Source organism: Giraffa tippelskirchi, chromosome 13 (genome assembly GCF_054371585.1).
Source record: "Giraffa tippelskirchi isolate mGirTip1 chromosome 13, T2T-mGirTip1v1.2.pri, whole genome shotgun sequence".
NCBI lineage: Eukaryota > Metazoa > Chordata > Mammalia > Artiodactyla > Giraffidae > Giraffa > Giraffa tippelskirchi.
This window is the reverse complement of record NC_137287.1, coordinates 69,567,353-69,585,806: the sequence shown is the minus strand read 5'-3', so window position 1 is coordinate 69,585,806 and position 18,454 is coordinate 69,567,353. Positions and strand designations below refer to the sequence as shown.

Here is an 18,454-nt window from a genome sequence, read left to right as displayed (position 1 = left end):
ATTCAGCCCGTAACAAGAATCAATCCATTTCATAGACCTTTGATAATAAAATTTTGTTTTTTTCTGACAATAAAAGTTATATAAAATGATTTAAAAGTTCAACCAGTACAGAAATGAATAAAGACAAACTACCTAGTAATTGTGTGTGGGGTTAAGATTTGAGTAAGGTTTTGTCAAGATAGTTGTTGCCTTTGGTTCTGGGAAATAAAATGTAATTATTTTACATTTTAGCTTTTTGACAAACCACTTCTATGTGGCTGTATCAAAACAGGTGAGTCAGAATGGTCAAGTCAAAGAGATTGTGTAGAAACAGCCAGTTTCATCTGCTGCTAATTAAGAGAATGTGGAATAGAGAAATAAGGTCAACTCTGGATAGTAGTTGTTTAAGGAGGTGAGATGTAATCAGCAAGGAGTGAATAGGAAACCTCAACAGTATTGGTAATCTTTATTTCTTAAGCTGCATGTTGGATGCACAGCTATTACATGATTTTTATGCCTTGTGATAATAATCAATGATGATCATTGTAATGATAATCTGCAAAAAGTTTCACAGATTCTTGGACTTTCAATACATCAAGTTTGGTTTCTTTACTTTGTGATTTTATAGTAACTTTCCTCTGAAAACGATTATTCATAATATTGAAAGTACTCAGAAAAATTTTTTCATGTTTCTTTGAACTTTTTTCAATGGGCAAACTGAATATTTGTTATTGAAATCTTTATAAGAAAGTATTTTCATACTAGCTAATAAAAATGTATTAGCTCACATATGATTTAGGGAGTTTATTTTCTTCCCTTAGATTTTTATATTGTTCTTCAACATATTGATTATTTCACATTTAATTTTTTGCATTTATGATTACTGATTTTTACCTTAAATATTTGAATGTATTTTTGATACAACTCTAATATACTAATGGTAAAATATCTGGATGTTATAAATAGTACTGAGTAGACATGTTTATGGTTTAACATTAACAATGGAAATGTTATGTTTAACAGAAAAAAAGTTTGAATGGAATGAGCGCAGAAAGCCACCTGTGCCATTGAGGACTGACCATCCAGTCATGGGAATACAGAGTGAAAAAAATTTTATAAATACAAATGCAGCTGATGTCATTATGGGAGTGGCTAAAAAGCCTAAACCCATTTATGTTGACAAAAGAACTGGAGACAAGCATGACCTTGAAACTTCAGGACTGGTTCCAAAGTACATCAATAAAAAGGTAGCCTTATGATATATTTATAAAATCTTATATGTATAAAATAGATAACTAATGAGAACCTACTATATAGCACAGAGAACTTGACTTGATGCTCTATGGTGACATAACGGGAAGGAAATCCCCAAAAGAAGGGATATATGTAAACATATAGCTGACTCACTTTGCTGTATGACAGAAACTAACACAACATTGCAAAGCAACTATACTCCAATAAAATTTTGTTTTAAAATTAAGTAGTATTGTAGATATCAGCACAATATTATAAAACAATTACCTTCTAATAAAAATTATAAAAATAGTAGAGAAAGAAAATGTAATTTTTAAAAAATTCAAGGTGAAGATTTGGCATAGATTGATCTATCACTCAACTAGCTAGTTAGCTCTTAATAGTTAGCTTTTAGCAAGCTGACAGCTAATGTACATGAAAAACAGTGAACAAATTCACTAAACTTGGTTATTTATAAGATAATTATCATTTGTTTGTATCTTTACTTGTCACATATCCCTATCAGTTAAGATGGCAATTTCATGTATATACTTTACTGGCTTTGTCTACAGAGACCCAGACTCAGTATTTCACATAGTGCTGCCTATAATTTAAAGTATTAGCAGTACTTCAAGATGATAATGCTTATTCACATTAAAAACCTCTTCAAAGTTATGGTTCAGTAATTTCACCTTTTTTTCCTATTACTGCTGTAGTTTTTCTTAGCTTCCAAAAGAGAAGATTTTTCATAGGATGACCAGCTGTCCAATTGCCCAGGACTGAGGGTTTCCCCAACATGCAGGGCTTTCAGTGCTAAAACCAGAATGGGGAAAATTTTTAAATAATAAAGTATTATATAATTGAGTACTGTAATTTTTAGAAAGACCTGATATTCAAATTATTCATAAAGATTCTATTATTACTAATGGTGCTTTCTGACAAACTAATGGTTACCAGTGGGGAGTGGAAAAGTAGAGGGGGTTAAGAGGTACAAATTAGTATGGATAAAATAAATAAGCTACTAGGATATATTAAACAAGTAAGCTACAAGGGAAATATAGCCAACATTTTTTAACAGCTTTAAATGGTGTGTATAATCTATAATCTATAAAAATTTTGAACCACTATGTTGTACACGTAAAACTGATATACTATTGTAAATCACCTTTACTTCAATAAAAAAACAGTGCTATCACTGAACAAATTATCTAGATTGTCAATTCTCATTCCCCTGAAGTCTGCGTTTGGTCCAAATCTAGTGTGGTGAAAGTACAGAGAATTTGGGATGAACAACAACATGTAGTTTAGTAAAGGAAAACTATAGTTGTTTTCCTTAATTTCAATTATTAGTATATTTAAAAATTATAACAAGCATTCTCTAAAAGATACTCATTTTTGGTGAAGTGGAATTGTCGCTAGAAACAGTCATTATTGTAAATCTGGAAGGAATACCTTTCAGAAGATTCTAGGATTTAGTTATTAGTTTACATTATCTTGGGCTTCCCTGGTGGCTCAGCCCACAATGCAGGAGACCTGGCTTCAGTCTCTGGGTTAGGAAGAGCTCCTGGAGGAGGGCATGGCAACTCACTCCAGTATTCTTGCCTGGGAAATCCCATGGAATGTATAGTCCATGAGTCGCAAAGAGTTGGACATGACTGAGTGGCTTTCACTTTCACTTTCGTTCACTTTACATTATCTTTGTAACAGAATGAGAGAAATGAAGAGGAAAACAACTTTAGAACTGTCCATCCTATCAGTGTAGTGTAAGTAATTCACAGTACTATTTCAGTTTGAATATATTCACTTGTGTTTGGTTTGGAGTAAAACAGACCTTGAAAGTACTGAACAATAATCTAGTCTTTTCAGGACCTTCATTTCTATCTGAAAGGTGCTTATCAGATAAGCATATGATTTCATTGCTGAAAATTATAGAAGCATGGGTTTAGCTGTTTAAATGGAGAAGTTTAAAGCTTAAAAAGCTTATGAAAAGTACTTTACATGAAACGTATTTTACTTTGCATGTTTATGAAACAAAAATGCTGGAAACACAGATAGTACAAAATTCTAAAGAATAGTAATGCATAATAATGAGCGTGCTCAGTCACTCTGTCGTGTCTGAGTCTTTGTGACTCCATGGACTATATATAGCCTGCCAGGCTCCTCTGTTCATGGGATTCTCCACAGAAGAATACTGGAGTGGGTTGCTGTTTCTTTCTCCAGTACATAATATAACGTGTGTGTGCTCAGTCTCTTCAGTGCTGTCTGACTCTTTGTGACCTTGTGGACTATAACCCACCAGCCTCCTCTCTGTCCATGGGATTCTCCAGGCAAGAACACTGGAGTGGGTTGCCATGCCCTCCTTCAGGGGATGTTCCCAAGCCATGGATTGAACCCACATCTCCTGTGGCTCCAGCCTTGTAGGCAGATTCTTTACCGCTGAACCACCAGAGAAGCCTATGCTTAATAATAACTTGTGGCAAAAAAAAAGAAAGGAAAGGAAGAAGGAAGAGGAAAAAGGAAATTGTAATAGTGATGGTTGAGGGGCTTGCATTGAGGTCATCTGGTGATCCACCATGATGAATCCAATGCCTGTTGACAATCAAAACAGGAACCTCCAGGCCGTTGTTAGAGAAAAACTACTTAGTCCCTGAGAAACACCTGATGCTCAGTTGGCTAAGACACCTCAGTAGGAGTCTAGGAGTTGGCAGCATATGACAATGAAGATTTCAAGCTTCTCTTTGATAATTCCTCCTTCTATGGCCCCTGGAGGCTGCTCAGACTTCCTGTCCCATAGGGTGTGGAAAAGCAGAAATTTCATTCTCCTGGCTTTTTTAAAACCATTTCCAATCCATCATTTCTCCACCATCTCTCACACACACACACAAACACCCCTTCTCCTTTGATGATCATGCTGCAGACAGCCACCTTGTGTCCCCCTCCTCATGGCTGCATTCTGTGTAAGCCACCCACTTCAATACATTTTCTGCCTTGAACAGGAAATTGAGTCTCCATTACAGAGACAGAAAAATGCTAGGTTAATCTACCTGAACTTGTCTACCAAGCAATGCAGATTCTCTGCTCCTGGTAATACTCTTGGTGGCTAAGCAGTCAGAGCTCAGGAAGGACTAACTCAACTTACTTTCCACTTACCGGAGTTAAGTTTTAAAATCTATTATTGTTAAATGAAACAGTAGGTCCTTTTTAGGGCGATGCCATTTTTTAAAAATGAGCGAACCTCATGTTTTAGTTCCAAGTAAAGCATTGTGTGCCCATTTGGGCCATGAGGGCAATTTGTGTTAGCACAGTGAAGCATGAATGTTGGCCTGAGTTATACAGAGATAATAGTAAGACAGCATTTCAAATTCTATCTCTGCCACTTACTTATCTCCATGATATTTTTAAACAAGTTATTAATCACAGCATTGTAAGGATTAAATGATATAAAATATATTAAGCACTTGACACAATACCTGACACCTGGTAAAAATTCAATGATGAGTGGATATTACAATATATGCAATTATTAATATTAATAGTATGCATTAGCTCTCTCAATGATCCAGCACATGAGGATATTTCAGATCACTGCAGCTTTTCCTCATCTGTGAGGTAGTTCTTTTTCTTAAACAGAATATGCCAAATACAATCTCTTGTGATGACACAGAATTGTCATTATGAACCTCACTGATTGTACTGAGCTGAAAAGAGGTGTCGCCTTCAGTGTTTCCTGAAGTGGACTGAACTGGTTACCATTGAACTGATTTACCCAGAGTACTAATAACTAAATGCTCAGAGTACTGAGCTCTTAGAGTTTATCTGTATAGCACTTTACAACTTTCCAGAGCACATTTATATTAATAGCTAAGGTTTCTATCCCTTGTTCAGTCTGGGTTAGGTTGGGTTATGCTGTGGCTAACAAAAACTCCCAAATTTAAGTAACTAAAAGTAACTAAGTTTTAGTGCTTCCTTGTGCTGCATGTCCTTTGAGGGTTGCTGGGAGCTCTACTTCTGGTCCTCATTCCAGGACCCAGTAACCCAAAGCATACCAGAGAGAAAAAGAACATCATCATACCAGAGAGAAAAAGAACATGGCAAGTCATCCATTAGTTCATAAGATTCAAAAAGGACAGAAGTTACTTGCACTCACACTGGGTAATGCAGGTCACATGGCTACATCTTACTTGAAAGGGGAGCAGGAAAGTATTGCCTCCAAGGAGAAGAACCAGGATATTTGTGCATAGTTTCAATGACTCATATTTCTCAACAGCTGCTTCCTCAGAGAGATCTTCCCTGACATTTATCTCAATTAACTCTCATGACTCTGTTTCTTCTTACTGTATTTATAAATATTATTTTATAATCTTTTTGATGAGCTTTTCTCCCCACAGAAAACACATTCTGTGAGGACAGAAACTGCCTTTGTTATTCTCTAGTGTAGCTACCACCAAGTACATCCTCAAATAGTTCTTTTGGAGAATGAACAGGGAGTAGTTCTGTGTCTCTGCACAGTGGTATCAACACATTCACTAACTTGAAAGGATCACAGCTGATTGCTTCACTGTCAGTCCTTATAAGCAGCCCAGGAGCCTAAAATTGTATTTTGTATTTCCAAAAACCACCTTAGGGGCCCAAGTCATTTTTTTTTCTTAAAGCAGATGTGCCTAGAAGTTTTAAGAGTCTGTTTTTACAATGCATTAGAAGCATTTATCTTTTTTTTTTTAAACAAAATTATGCAAAAGAGACCTCAAGATAAAAGCTACTAGTTCCCAATAGGAAAAAAAAAATCACTGACTTGTCAATTTGCAGTGTTTGGAGCAAAGGCTTTAAGTCTGTAACATTTCTTTTGTTCCTAATCGTTGCTTGGTATGTACATGTATACGAGATAACTTTCAGGATTTTTTTTTTTTTTCTAAAAAATCTTCACAAGGATTACGGTGTCACACCTGAATATATATGTAAGCGAAACGAGGAAGTGAAGAAAGCCCAAGAAGAATATAATAACTATATCCAGGAAAACCTCAGGAAAGCAGCTATGAAAAGGCTATCTGATGAAGAAAGGGAAGCGGTTCTGCAGGTAAGAGTTCTGTAATTCACGTCTGCATGGAATTCTTTGGAGCATTTCTGAAGGGAGGGCCTACCATCAATGATCATTAAGGACAGCACTTTGATTTTTGAAATCAGAACACTGTCTTTTGGTTACAGTGACAATTACATGCAGCAAAGCTTGTTTCTTTGGGGAGAGCAAAATGTTGTAATATAGGGATTGTTGAATAATAATTCATTTCCAACTGAGTGAGCTTCTGTTTTTTCCTGAGTAGTGTCATAAGAAAGTTCACCTTCTCCTTCAATGAACATGCATAAATAAAGCAAAAAAGCATTTTTATTTCCATTCCCATGGCCCTGAATTTTTCAAAAATAATATTCATAAAATAGATATTTTTCACTAGGTGGAGCTCTAGAATAATTGAAACTGTCCTGTCCCTAGACCAACTTTTTTTTTTCTTTCTTATAAGCAAATGTCTAGATTTTAAAATAACGAAGTGTTAGGTTTTAACTATATTTTCTTTATTTTGACTAAAATAGACTTAAAGACACTTACATTGGAGTTTTTAATGCAAGACTTTTATCTGAAGCATTTAAACTATTTGGGGGATATGAGCACAGTTGCTCAATCATCTTTAAAGGGTATTTAGTAAGCATCTACTTATATTCTTCTAGAGTCATCCTGTCTCTTACAGAGGTAAAAATAGTACTTTATCCCTTGTTTTGTTACTGTGAAAACTTTCTACAAAACCATTTCTAGTGACCTTTTCAAAACAGAAAAAAAATATTTTTACATTAATTTCTATTGAAAAATGGGTTCATATGCTGTTATAAATTCTTAACATTTTATCAGTGTCATCATAATCATCAATAAACATTTATTAAATACCTGTTCTACATAGAGTATCATGCTAAGCCCCAAGGGTCATAAGATAAAATTTCTGCTCTGAATAATGTTGTGATTTAGTTGAGAGGTGCTCTGTATATGTGTACATACAGAGATATGCGTCTATGTACAGATCATGTTTTATAAGGTTCCCAGGCATGGACATCCACTGCGAGATGTAGGTAGGTCTTTAGCTGAGCCTTAAACTGCAGAGTAAGAGAGTATCCCACACGACAGGAGTGGCCTGAGGGCAGGAACCAAGTCTCTCTGTGGTCAGCAGTCTCTGCATTGTCTAACCTGGTGCCCAGTGTAAACCTGGATGATTCATAATAGTGCGCTGGAAGGAAGAAGGGAGGACAGGCAGGCAAGAAGGCTGGCAGACGTGGCTGCCTGTCACTTTCAGGAAGAGCTCTGCTCTTGATTCCCTCCCTCCCTCCCTCCCTCTTTCTCTCCTTTCTTCCCTCCTTCTTTCTGACTCTGCCATTCTTAAAACGTACGTGCTTTTGTGAAAGCCATTTTGTATCTAAATAATGCTGAAAGATAGGGAAAGAGAGGAAGAACTTCCCTGGGAAGGAAAAGGCTCTTTCCTCAGGCACCTCCGTGGTAGATCAGCAACCCTTGGCTTCCTAATGTGGTCATGAAGTTTCTTTGCATACACTCTGATGGACAATAGCTGACCCCACCTTGGATGTCTTATTAGCCTGAGTGGTGTAGCTGCCATGGTAACAAAGCCACTGGCTCTGTCTCTAACAAGCCCTGAACACTGCTCCCTCCCCTGGTTGAGCTGCGTGTAGTTCTGTGACAGTATGTTCACATGTCCCCGAATAGGATTCATTCTGCTTATTCTTTAGAATTACAGTCCCATTATCCAGGCAGGAATCATCTGGCCTAAAGATTCCAAACTTCTCATTTCCCAGGTGAGGATATAAAATGCAAATATATTAAGTGGGCTCTTTTGTTCATCCATCCATCCATTCATCTCCTGAATATCTACATGTTCCAGGCCTTCTACCCAGCCCAAAGGATACTGTTGTGAGAAAAATGAATGTGGTCCTTACTGTCAGGGAGCTTGGAGTTTGGTTTACCTTTGCCCTGGTTCACAAAATTATCAACTAGCTAAAGAGGGACAGCTTCCCTGGTGGCTCAGTGCTTAAGAATCCACCTGTCAATGTAGGAGATGGAGCTTTGATCCCTAAGTCGGAAAGATACCCTGGAGGAGGAAATGGCAACCCACTCCAGAAATCTTGCCTGGAGAATCCCATGGACAGAGGAGCCTGACAGGCTACAGTCCGTGGGGTCACAAAGAGTCAGACAGAACTGAACAACTAAACAACAACAACAAAGAGGGACTAAAACTCACATCAACCAGTTCCCAGGCAGGTGTTCTCTCACCACATAGCACACACGTAAAACAGAGTATAACAGATGGAAGCTCTGTCCACCAGGGATTCAGAAAACATGCTGGACAGGGATTCTGAAGAGAATTTACAAAGGAGCTATTTACAGAGGTGAAGCAGCGCTAAGGGAACCAGTGAGGAACACTGAGGCACCCAGGACTAGGGACAGTGGGAATCACCACCACCCAGGCTGGAAAGGCAGGGGCTGCAAACAGCATTACCAGAGCCAGGTGGGAGCTGGAGCCTGGAAGAGCGGATTCCTGACGGACACTGTAGTTACAAATGGAAGTGCCAGTCGTGTCCAGGTGACATCGAGGGAGGGGGAAGAAATGCCCCAAGCTCACTTTCTTCCCACCAGTGCCCTCCTTGGCTGAACTCAGGCAGCGGCTGGGGGCAAACACTGGGGAAAGAGCAGCCCATAGGGATTAATACTCTCACCCCCTAGTTACAGAGCAGGACTAGAAGGTAAAAAATGGGTGGGGGTGGGGTGGCAGCAGAGGAGCCTGGAGCTGAAGACACTTCTTACTATTTTATGACAGCTTCTCCCTATATGAAATTTTGCCAAAATTAACAATATTGCTTCAGTATCAGACCAGAAGGGAGAAAAATTAAAGATATAAAAATAAGGGAAAATCAGTATTGCTGAAGTGCACAAAAGCTTTTTTTAGATGAAATAACTAAGAAACAGCAGAGGTTATTTCAATATAATCTGAAATAGTAATCATATTTAGTTCCCATACCTAGCAGTGACTTTGATCCAAATGTTATCGTACAAACTAGAATATAAAGCAAACTCCCTTTAAAAAGAAATACTGTGAAACGTATAGCTTCTGTGACCACAAGTAATAGGGAAATATCACCCAAGGAGCTTTGAAAAACCTTTGATATTTCAAAGTGTATAAATACATAGATTTCACCTCTGCAGTGGGCACCCCTGTAGAGCACTGTGGAAACACATTTCCCATTTCGTAATGAAAGGCTATGGAAAAATAGAACTCTTCTGAAGACTTCTTTTTGGAATACTTCTCAAACACTATTAAGAACTGTGTTAACTCATCCCCCTCTTTTTAAAATTTAAAAGATATTTTTCCTTCTATCTTTTTTCTTGATGTAATCTCTCTCAAGAAATGTTCAACATCCGTAGCCTTTTTTCTCAACAAATCTCTATAAAGTGTGTCCAATCCTGTAGTCATTTTTATCTTAACATGGAAATAAACCATTTTGTCCCCTGAAAGTTTATAAGATTGTACTCTGAGGGCTTATTATGAAGGTATCATTATATAAGACAGTTCTAATTCCCTCATAAATCTAAATATATAGCCATGCTTTTTAAGGACTACATTTTCTTTCTTTTTTGTAATCAATAATTTTAAATTATGCCACTCTTGAGCTCTGGCTAGGACTTCCAATACTATGTTAAATAAAAGTGGCGACAGTTGGCATCTTTGTTTTGTTCCTGATCTTAGAAGAAAAACTTTTAGCTTTTTACCATTGAGTATGATGTTAGCTGTGGGCTTGTCATATTTGGCCTTTATTATGTTGAGGTATGTTTCCTCTATGTGCACCTTGTTGAGAGTTTTTTAATCATAAATGGAAGCTGAATTTTATCATGCTTTTTCTATATCAGTTGAGGTGATCATATGATTTTATCATTTATTTTATTAATGTAGCATATCACATGGACGATCTGTGGATGTTGCACCCCTAGAATAAATCCCACTTGATTACAGTACCAGCATACCTTGTTTTATTGTACTTCGTTTTATTGTGCTTCACAGACATTGAGATTTTTACAAATTGAAATTTTGTGATAACCCTGCACTATCATATGATGATTAGCATTTTTTTAGCAATATGGTATCTTTTTATTAAAATATTTGTTTTTTAAGACATAATGCTATTCCACACTTAATAGACTGTGATATAATGTGCATGTGTGTGCTCAGTCATTCAGTCATGTCCGACTCTTTGTGACCCCGTGGACTACAGCCCATCAGGCTCCTCTGTCCATGGAATTCTCCAGGCAAGAATACTGGAATGGGTTGTCATTTCCTCCTCCCTAGATCCCGACCCAGGGCGGGTTATTTGTTTTATTGAAGTGGTCTGAAACCAAGCCTGATATATCTCCAAAGTATGTTTGTATATGATTCTTTTAATGGATTGTTAAATTCAGTTTGCTAATATTTTGTTGAGGACTTTCGCATTTATGTTCCAAGGGATATTGGCCTGTAATTTTCTTTTCTTGTGGCACCATGGTCTAATTTTGGTATAAGGATCATGCTAGCCTCATAAATTAAGTATGAAAGAGTTCCCTTCTCTTCTGTTTTTTGAAGAGTTTGAGAAGGATTGGTAATAATTCTTCTTTGAGTGTTTGGTAGAATCCACTGTCTGGTCTTCAACTTTTTATTTGTTGGGAGGTTTTTGGTTACTAATTTAATCTTCTTACTAGTAATTGGTCTGTCCAGATTTTCTCTTTCTTCATGATTCAGCCTTGGTAGATTGTATGCTTCTGGCAATTTATCTGTTTCTCCTAAGCTGTCCATTGTGTTGGCATATAGTTGTTCATAGTAGACAACGTGATTTTTGTATTTCTGTGGTATCGATTATAATATATCCACTTTCATTTTTGATTTTATTTATTTGAGTCCTTTCTTTTTTTTCTTGGTGAATCTAGCTAGAGCTGTGTTAAATTTGTTCATCCTTTCAAAGAACCAGTCATTATTTCACTGATCTTTTCCATTGTCTTTTTAGTCTCTATTTTATTTATTTATGCTCTAATCTTTGTTATTGCCTTCTACTAACTTTGGGCTTTGTTCTTCTTTTTCTGGTTCCTAGAGGTGTAATGTTAGGTTGTTTATTTGGGATTGTTCTTGTTTCTTGAGTTAGGCATTTACTACTATGAACTTCCATTTTTGAATTGCTTTTGCTGAATCTTATTATGGGAAATAGGTGGGGAAACAGTATCAGACTTTATTTTTTGGGGCTCCAAAATCACTGCTGATGGTGATTGCAGCCATGAAATTAAAAGACGCTTACTCCTTGGAAGGAAGGTTATGGCCAACCTAGATAGCATATTTAAAAGCAGAGACATTACTTTGCCAAGAAAAGTCCGTCTAGTCAAGGCTATGGTTTTTCCAGTGGTCATGTATGGATGTGAGAGTTAGACGGTGAAGAAAGCTGAGTGCTGCGGAATTGATGCCTTTGAACTGTGGTGTTGGAGAAGACTCTTGAAAGTCCCTTGGACTTCAAGGAGATCCAACCAATCCATCCTAAAGGAGATCAATCCTGGGTGTTCATTGGAAGGACTGATGTTGAAGCTGAAACTCCAATACTTTGGCCACCTGATGCGAAGAGTTGACTCATTGGAAAAGACCCTAATGCTGGGTCGGATTGGGGGCAGGAGGAGAAGGGGACGACAGAGGATGAGATGGTTGGATGGCATCACTGACTCGATGGACATGGGTTTGGGTAGACTCCGGGAGTTGGTGATGGACAGAGAGGCCTGGTGTGCTGCAATTCATGGGGTCACAAAGAGTTGGACACGACTGAGCGACTGAACTGAACTGAACTGAACTGATTAGTATATTTCCGTTTTAGTTTGACTCAAGGCATTTTTAAACTTCTCTTTTGATTTCTCCTTTGACTCATTGATTGTTCAGTATCATGTTGTTTAATCTCCACCTATTCATGAATTTTCTAATTTTTTTCATATGATTGGTTTCTAATTTCATACCACTGTGATCAGAAAATATATTTGATGTGATTTCAGTCCTCTTAAATTTATTGACTTGATTTGTGACCTAATATATGATATATTCTGGAGAATATTCTATGTACACTTGAGACGAGTGTGCTTTTTTAGTCATTTGGATGGAAGATTTTTTATATTTCTATAAAATCTATCTGATATAACCTGTCATTTAAAGTTGATGTTTCCTTACTGATTTTCTGTCTGGATGATCTATTCATTAATGTAAGTAGGGTATTAAAAGTCCCCTACTATAATCATAGTGCTGTCTGTTTTTTGCTTTAAATTTGTAACATTTGCTTTGTATATTATGACGCTCCTATGTTGAGCTTCCCTTGTGGCTCAGCTGGTAAAGAATCTGCCTGCATTGTGGGAAATCTGGGTTCGATCCCTGGGTTGGGAAGATCCGCTGGAGAAGGGAAAGGCTACCCACTCCAGTATTCTGGCCTGGAGAATTCCATGGACAGTATAGTCCATGGCGTCACAAAGAGTCAGACACAACTGAGTGACTTTCACTTCACTCACTTCACATATTGGGCACCTAAATATTTATAGATCTTATATACTCTTGTTGTATCAACTGCTTTATCATTATGTAATGCCCTTTTTCTCTTATTACAGTCTTACTTTTAAAGTCAGATTTTTCTGACATAAGTATATCTACCCCAACTTCCTTTTGGTTTACATTTGAGTGAGATATCTTTTTCTATCTGTCTGTCAGGGATCATGATTTCAAGGCAATATTCCATTTTGTTTTACTTTCCATTTTTGTGTAAATAACGTGATTGGTGTACCCATTGTGAACAATAGAAAGTATTTATAAAATTTCATTGCATGAGTTCAATTAGTTTGATCATTTTGTCAGTGGGGCTTCTAGTGCATTGTGATAAGAAATAATAACTAAGCAGAGATGGAAATAACCATTGTTGTTCCTAAAGAGATTCCTAATTTTGAATTTGTTGGTTTCTGAGAACATTAAACATTAACTACCTTATTGAATTGGTGGCTCAGATGGTAAAGGATCTGCCTGCAATGCAGGAGACCTGGATTCAATCCCTGAGTTGGGAAGATCCCCTGGAGGAGGGCATGGCAACCCACTCCAGTATTCTTGCCTGGAGAATCCCCACGGACAGAGGAGCTTGGTGGGCTGCAGTCCGTGGGGTCGCAAAGAGTTGGGCTTGGCTGAGCGACTAAGCGCACACACATACCTTGTTGCATTAGCATGACATTTCAGTCATTTGTAGAAGAGATTAATAGGAAGTGTAGATCTCTTAACTATGTGGAGAAGAATTCTTCCTGATATTGAAAACACATAAAAGATCATCTCTTGTTAATTTGAATTTCATCATTTTATACCATTCCATTTAGTCAGATACAAGAAAACATGTCCATGTATGTCAGAGTCTAGTGTTTTGATGATTTCTCTGTTGAAGAATAAGGATAATATTTTTTTCTAAAGAAAAAAACTTAAATTTTTATAAGAAATAATTTCCTGTTCAAAAAATATTTTTTTTTGCTTGGGGATATCAGTTCTAAGTTGTTTTTACCAAAGCATTTGCTAAGAGCTTATTTTCATACTACTCATAATTCCACATACATGTATTTGATAGTAAAAACAAGTACAGTAAGATTAAAAACAAAGAAAATAAATACTCCCAATGGGAACTGAGCGCACAATCAAAGACAGGGTTTGGCCTCTATACAGTCTGTTTTGTTACTGTGGCCAAGAACTTGATAAACACATATCATTTTTTAGTTATTTTTGTCAGTTTTCTTTACTTGTTTACATTTTTCCTCCCAGTGCAATTTTCTTTGTGATTTACTCTGCTCCTATGGTTTGCTTTGGTATATACAGTTTTCTTTACCACTTGCAGGGGCTGAAAAAGAACTGGGAAGAGGTGCATAAGGAGTTTCAGTCCCTCTCGGTCTTCATTGACTCCATACCGAAGAAGATTCGCAAGCAGAAGCTGGAAGAAGAGATGAAGCAGCTGGAGCATGACATTGGTGTCCTCGAAAAGCACAAAGTCATTTATATTGCTAATAAGAAGTAGTGGATTTTTAAAAATAAAATCATTTTAGCACATGGAAAAAACACAGAAAACAAAAATGAAACCATAAGTTTTTTCAAGGAGGAAAATACTATGAAGAATAGAAAAAGTCTTTACCAAAATGCTAAGCGGTGTTTAAAGAATAATTGGATTATTTACTTAGAGAAGAAAAAAATTTTTTTTTACTAGCATCAGGGTTTCGTTGTAACCTGATTAAAGTTTGATTTTAGATTTTCCAGTTCTATAGCATAATTCATTATAATTATGTACTTGTTTCAGATAAACATTCATTTTGGGGCCCTGAACAAGTCAGCACTCAGAACTTCACATTTTTTTTCTTCACTGTGTTAATGCAAGAAACACAAAGTTAAAAACTGTAAAGTATTTTGAATCAGAAGTACTTTTACTGCTCTGAAGTGTTTTCTACATATTGTTCCAGAGATCCACAAATTACATGCATTCTCTGGTAGCCTATGTCATTTGCAGCTATTCACACCTATTAATATTTTCAATATCCATAATGTTATATAGGCTGAGGCGTTTATATTTGAAGGAAGAAAAATTAAGAAAATAACATAAAATCAAGGAGAAAACTTATAAATTGCATCACTGAGGATTGTTAAAGAGAATCACCTTCTTTCTGACATTCGACTTTCAAAACCTGCTATTCTAAGTGCCTTATATTCTGTAATTTACTATATGTACTTCACTAATATGGGATATTACTTTTACTTTCTGGCTTTCTCTATTTTGTGAATTCTAATATTTCTATTTGTAAGGTTACATAATTTATTAAGCAATAAATTTATGTAAGTAGAGCTGTCTTCAACTCAAAATAAATGACCCTATAAGTATCCAAGAAGGAAAATATTATTTTATGAAATTTTAAATTATAGAAATTTCGTAAAATATATGAAATTACAAAATGTCAGAGCAATAACATCTTCTACTACTTACACCGATTTTTATTCTACAGACAACACAGGAAAAAAAATCACAATTTTTTTCAAGCTTTTTCACAAGCACAGAATTTGGGAGCATTGTAGAAAAGCTTACTTTAGTTAAAAATTTTTATATACAAATATTTTTGAAAACTCACTATAAACTTTTTGTCACATCTGTGTATAGGCATCATTTCTTTATTCCTTTATTACCTTAGGACAGATATAAAAAATATACATAGCTGACCCTTTAACCATACAGGGGCTAGGGGCACTGATCCTCCACCCAGTTGAAAATCTGCATATAACTTATAGTCAACTTTTTGTCTACTTGGTTCCTCCATATTCATGGTTTTGTACCCTCAGAATCAACCAAGCACAGATCATGTAGTACCGTAGTCAACCAAGCACAGATCATGTAGTACCGTAGTGATTACTATTGAAAAGAATCCGCATGTAAGTGGACCCACACCGTTCAAACTCATGTCATTTAAGGGTCAACTGTATATGATAAATTCTCACTTATCTAGAATTTTATTCCTTTGTAAAACAATAATACTTCACTGTCTGGGGACTTCCCTGGCCATCCAATGGTTAAGACTCCATGCTTCCACTGCAGGGGCCGTGGGTTCAGTCCCTGGTTGGGGAAGTTCTGCATGCTGTGTAGTGCAGCCAAAAAGAAAAAAAAAATAGAGAGAGAACTCCATTGTCTGTATATACCACATTTTGCTTATCCGTCCTTCTGTAGATGGACACTTGATTTGCTTCCATGTTTTAGCTGTTGTAAATAATGCTGCTATGAACACGAGTGTACAAATATCTCATCAAAACCCTGCTTTCAATTCTTTTGGACATAAGTCCAAAAGTAGATGTGCTGAATCATATGGTTATTATATTTTTAAGTTTTTGAGGGCCTGTCATACTCTTTTCCATTGCTGCTATACCATTTTGTTGTTGTTTAGCCGCCCAGTCATGTCCAACTCTTTGCAACCCCATGGACTGCAGCACACCAGGCCTCCCTGTCCCTCATCATCTCCCGTAGTTTGCCAAAGTTCATGTTCATGGCATCAGTGATGCTGTCCAGCCATCTTATCCTCTGATGCCACCTTCTCCTTCTATCCTCAATCTTTCCCAGCATCAGGGACTTTTCCAATGAGTTGTCTGTTTGCATCAGATGACCAAATACTGGAGCTTCAGCATCAGTCCTTCCAGTGAATATTCATTTTACCTTCCCACCAATGCTGGACAAAGGTCCTGATTTCTCCACATTCTTGCCAACACTTGTCTTTTCTGTTTTTTGGTAGTCGTCATACTACCACTCCCACTAATAGTTGAGAGGTGTTACCTCATTTTAGTTTTGATTTGCATTTCTCTACTGATTAGTGATGTTAAGTATCTTTTCTTGTGCTTATTGTTGTGTGTGTTGTGTGTGTGTGTGTTCAGTCATGTCTGACTCTTTTGGGACCTCATGGACTATAGCCCACCAGGCTCCTCTGTCCATGGGATTTCCCAGGCAAGAATACTGGAGTGGGTTCTCATTTCCTTCTCCAGGGAATCTTCCTGATCTAGGAATCAAACCTGCGTCTCCTGCCTTGCAGGTGGATTGTTTACTGCTGAGCCATTTGTATATCTTCTGTGGAGAAATGTCTATTCAAGCCCTTTGCCCATTTTGTAAATTGGGTTGTTTGGTTCTTTGTTGTTGAGTTTTATGAGTTTTCTATATATTCTGGGTATTAATCCTGGATCAGATATAAGATTTGCAAATATTTTCTTCTATGGGTTACCTTTTTACCTTATTGATAGTCATTTGATATAGAGAAATTTTCAGTTTTCATGAAGTCAAATGTGTCTGTTTTTTCCCTTGTTATCTATGCATTTGGTATCATATCCAAGATGGTATCACTGCCAAATCCAAAGTTGTAAATATTTTATCCTACATTTTTTTCTCCCTAGAGTTTTATTGTTTTAGGTCTTACATTTAGGTCTTTGATTCATTTTGAGCTAAGGTTTATATATGATGTTAGATGGGATCCAGCTTCATTCTTCTGTATGTGGATATCCAGTTTTCCTAACACCATTTATTGAAAAGTCTGTCCTTTCCCCATTGAGTGGTCTTGGACCCCTTGTCCAAAACAGTTTCACCATATATGTAATGGTTTATTTCTGGGTTCTCTATTCTATTCCATTGCTCTATATGTCTGTTTTATATGGTATCACACTGTTTTTATTACCGTATCTTTGTAGTAAGTTCTTAAAATCAGAAAGTGTTGAATCCTCCAGTTTTGTTCTTTTGTGAGACAGTTTTGGTTAGAGTGCCATGAGATTCCATGTGAATTTAGGAGAGTTGCTTCTATTTCTGCAAAAAGGTCAAAGGGATTCTGATAGTGATTGAATCTGTAGATTGGTTTGAGTAGTATTGACTTTTTAATTAAGTCTTCCAATTCATGAACATGGGATGTGTTTCCACCTATTTTAATTTCTTTCAGCAACATATTTCAGCAATAATTTTTATTGCACAAGACTTTCACCTCCTTGGTTAAGTCATTCCTAAACCTATTTTATGCTATTGTAAATGGAATTGTTTTTGTCATTTCCTTTTCAGATTGTTCATTGTTGGTCCATAGAAATACAACTGACTTTTTTGTGTTGATCTTGCATTTTGTTGCTTTGCTAAGTGCATTTATTAATTATAATAGTTTTTTCTTCTGTGTATGAAATCTTTAGAGTTTTCTACATGGAATATCAAATAATCTGCAGATAATTTTACTTTTTCCATTCCAATTTGGATACTTTATGTGTTTTTCTTGCCTAATTACTCTGACTAGAACTTCCTGGGCTTTCCTGGTGGCTCAGTGGTAAAGAATTCACCTGCAATACAGGAGATGCAAGAGACGCAGGTTAGATCCCTGGGTCAGGAAGATCCCCTGGAGTAGGAAATGGCAGCCCACTCCAGTATTCTTGCCTGGGAAATCCCATGGACAGAGGAGACTGGTGGGCTACAACTCATAGGGTTGCAAAAGAGTTGGACATGACTTGGCGAACAAACAGCAACAGAACTTCCTAATTCTAGTCAAATATCCCTACCTTGTTCTGGATCTTAAGGGAAAAGCTTTCAGGTTTTCATGATGATGTTCATTGTGTGTGCTAAGTCACTTCTGACTCTTTGTTACCCTATGGAC

At 36.8% G+C, this 18,454-nt stretch overlaps 1 protein-coding gene across 7 annotated transcripts in view; it reads left to right on the top strand.

Moving 5' to 3' along the window:
* ENKUR (enkurin, TRPC channel interacting protein) overlaps window positions 1-14,572 on the top strand; it is a 29,514-nt gene extending 14,942 nt beyond the window's left edge. For all 7 annotated transcript variants that reach the window (XM_081556809.1, XM_081556813.1, XM_081556808.1 and 4 more), the window contains 3 exons: window positions 1,003-1,226; window positions 6,140-6,286; window positions 14,161-14,572. In XM_081556809.1, the coding sequence (XP_081412935.1) occupies window positions 1,003-1,226; window positions 6,140-6,286; window positions 14,161-14,337 (548 nt within the window). In that variant the 3' untranslated portion in view covers window positions 14,338-14,572. The remainder of the gene's footprint in view (window positions 1-1,002; window positions 1,227-6,139; window positions 6,287-14,160) is intronic.
* The last annotated feature ends 3,882 nt before the right edge of the window (window positions 14,573-18,454 follow it).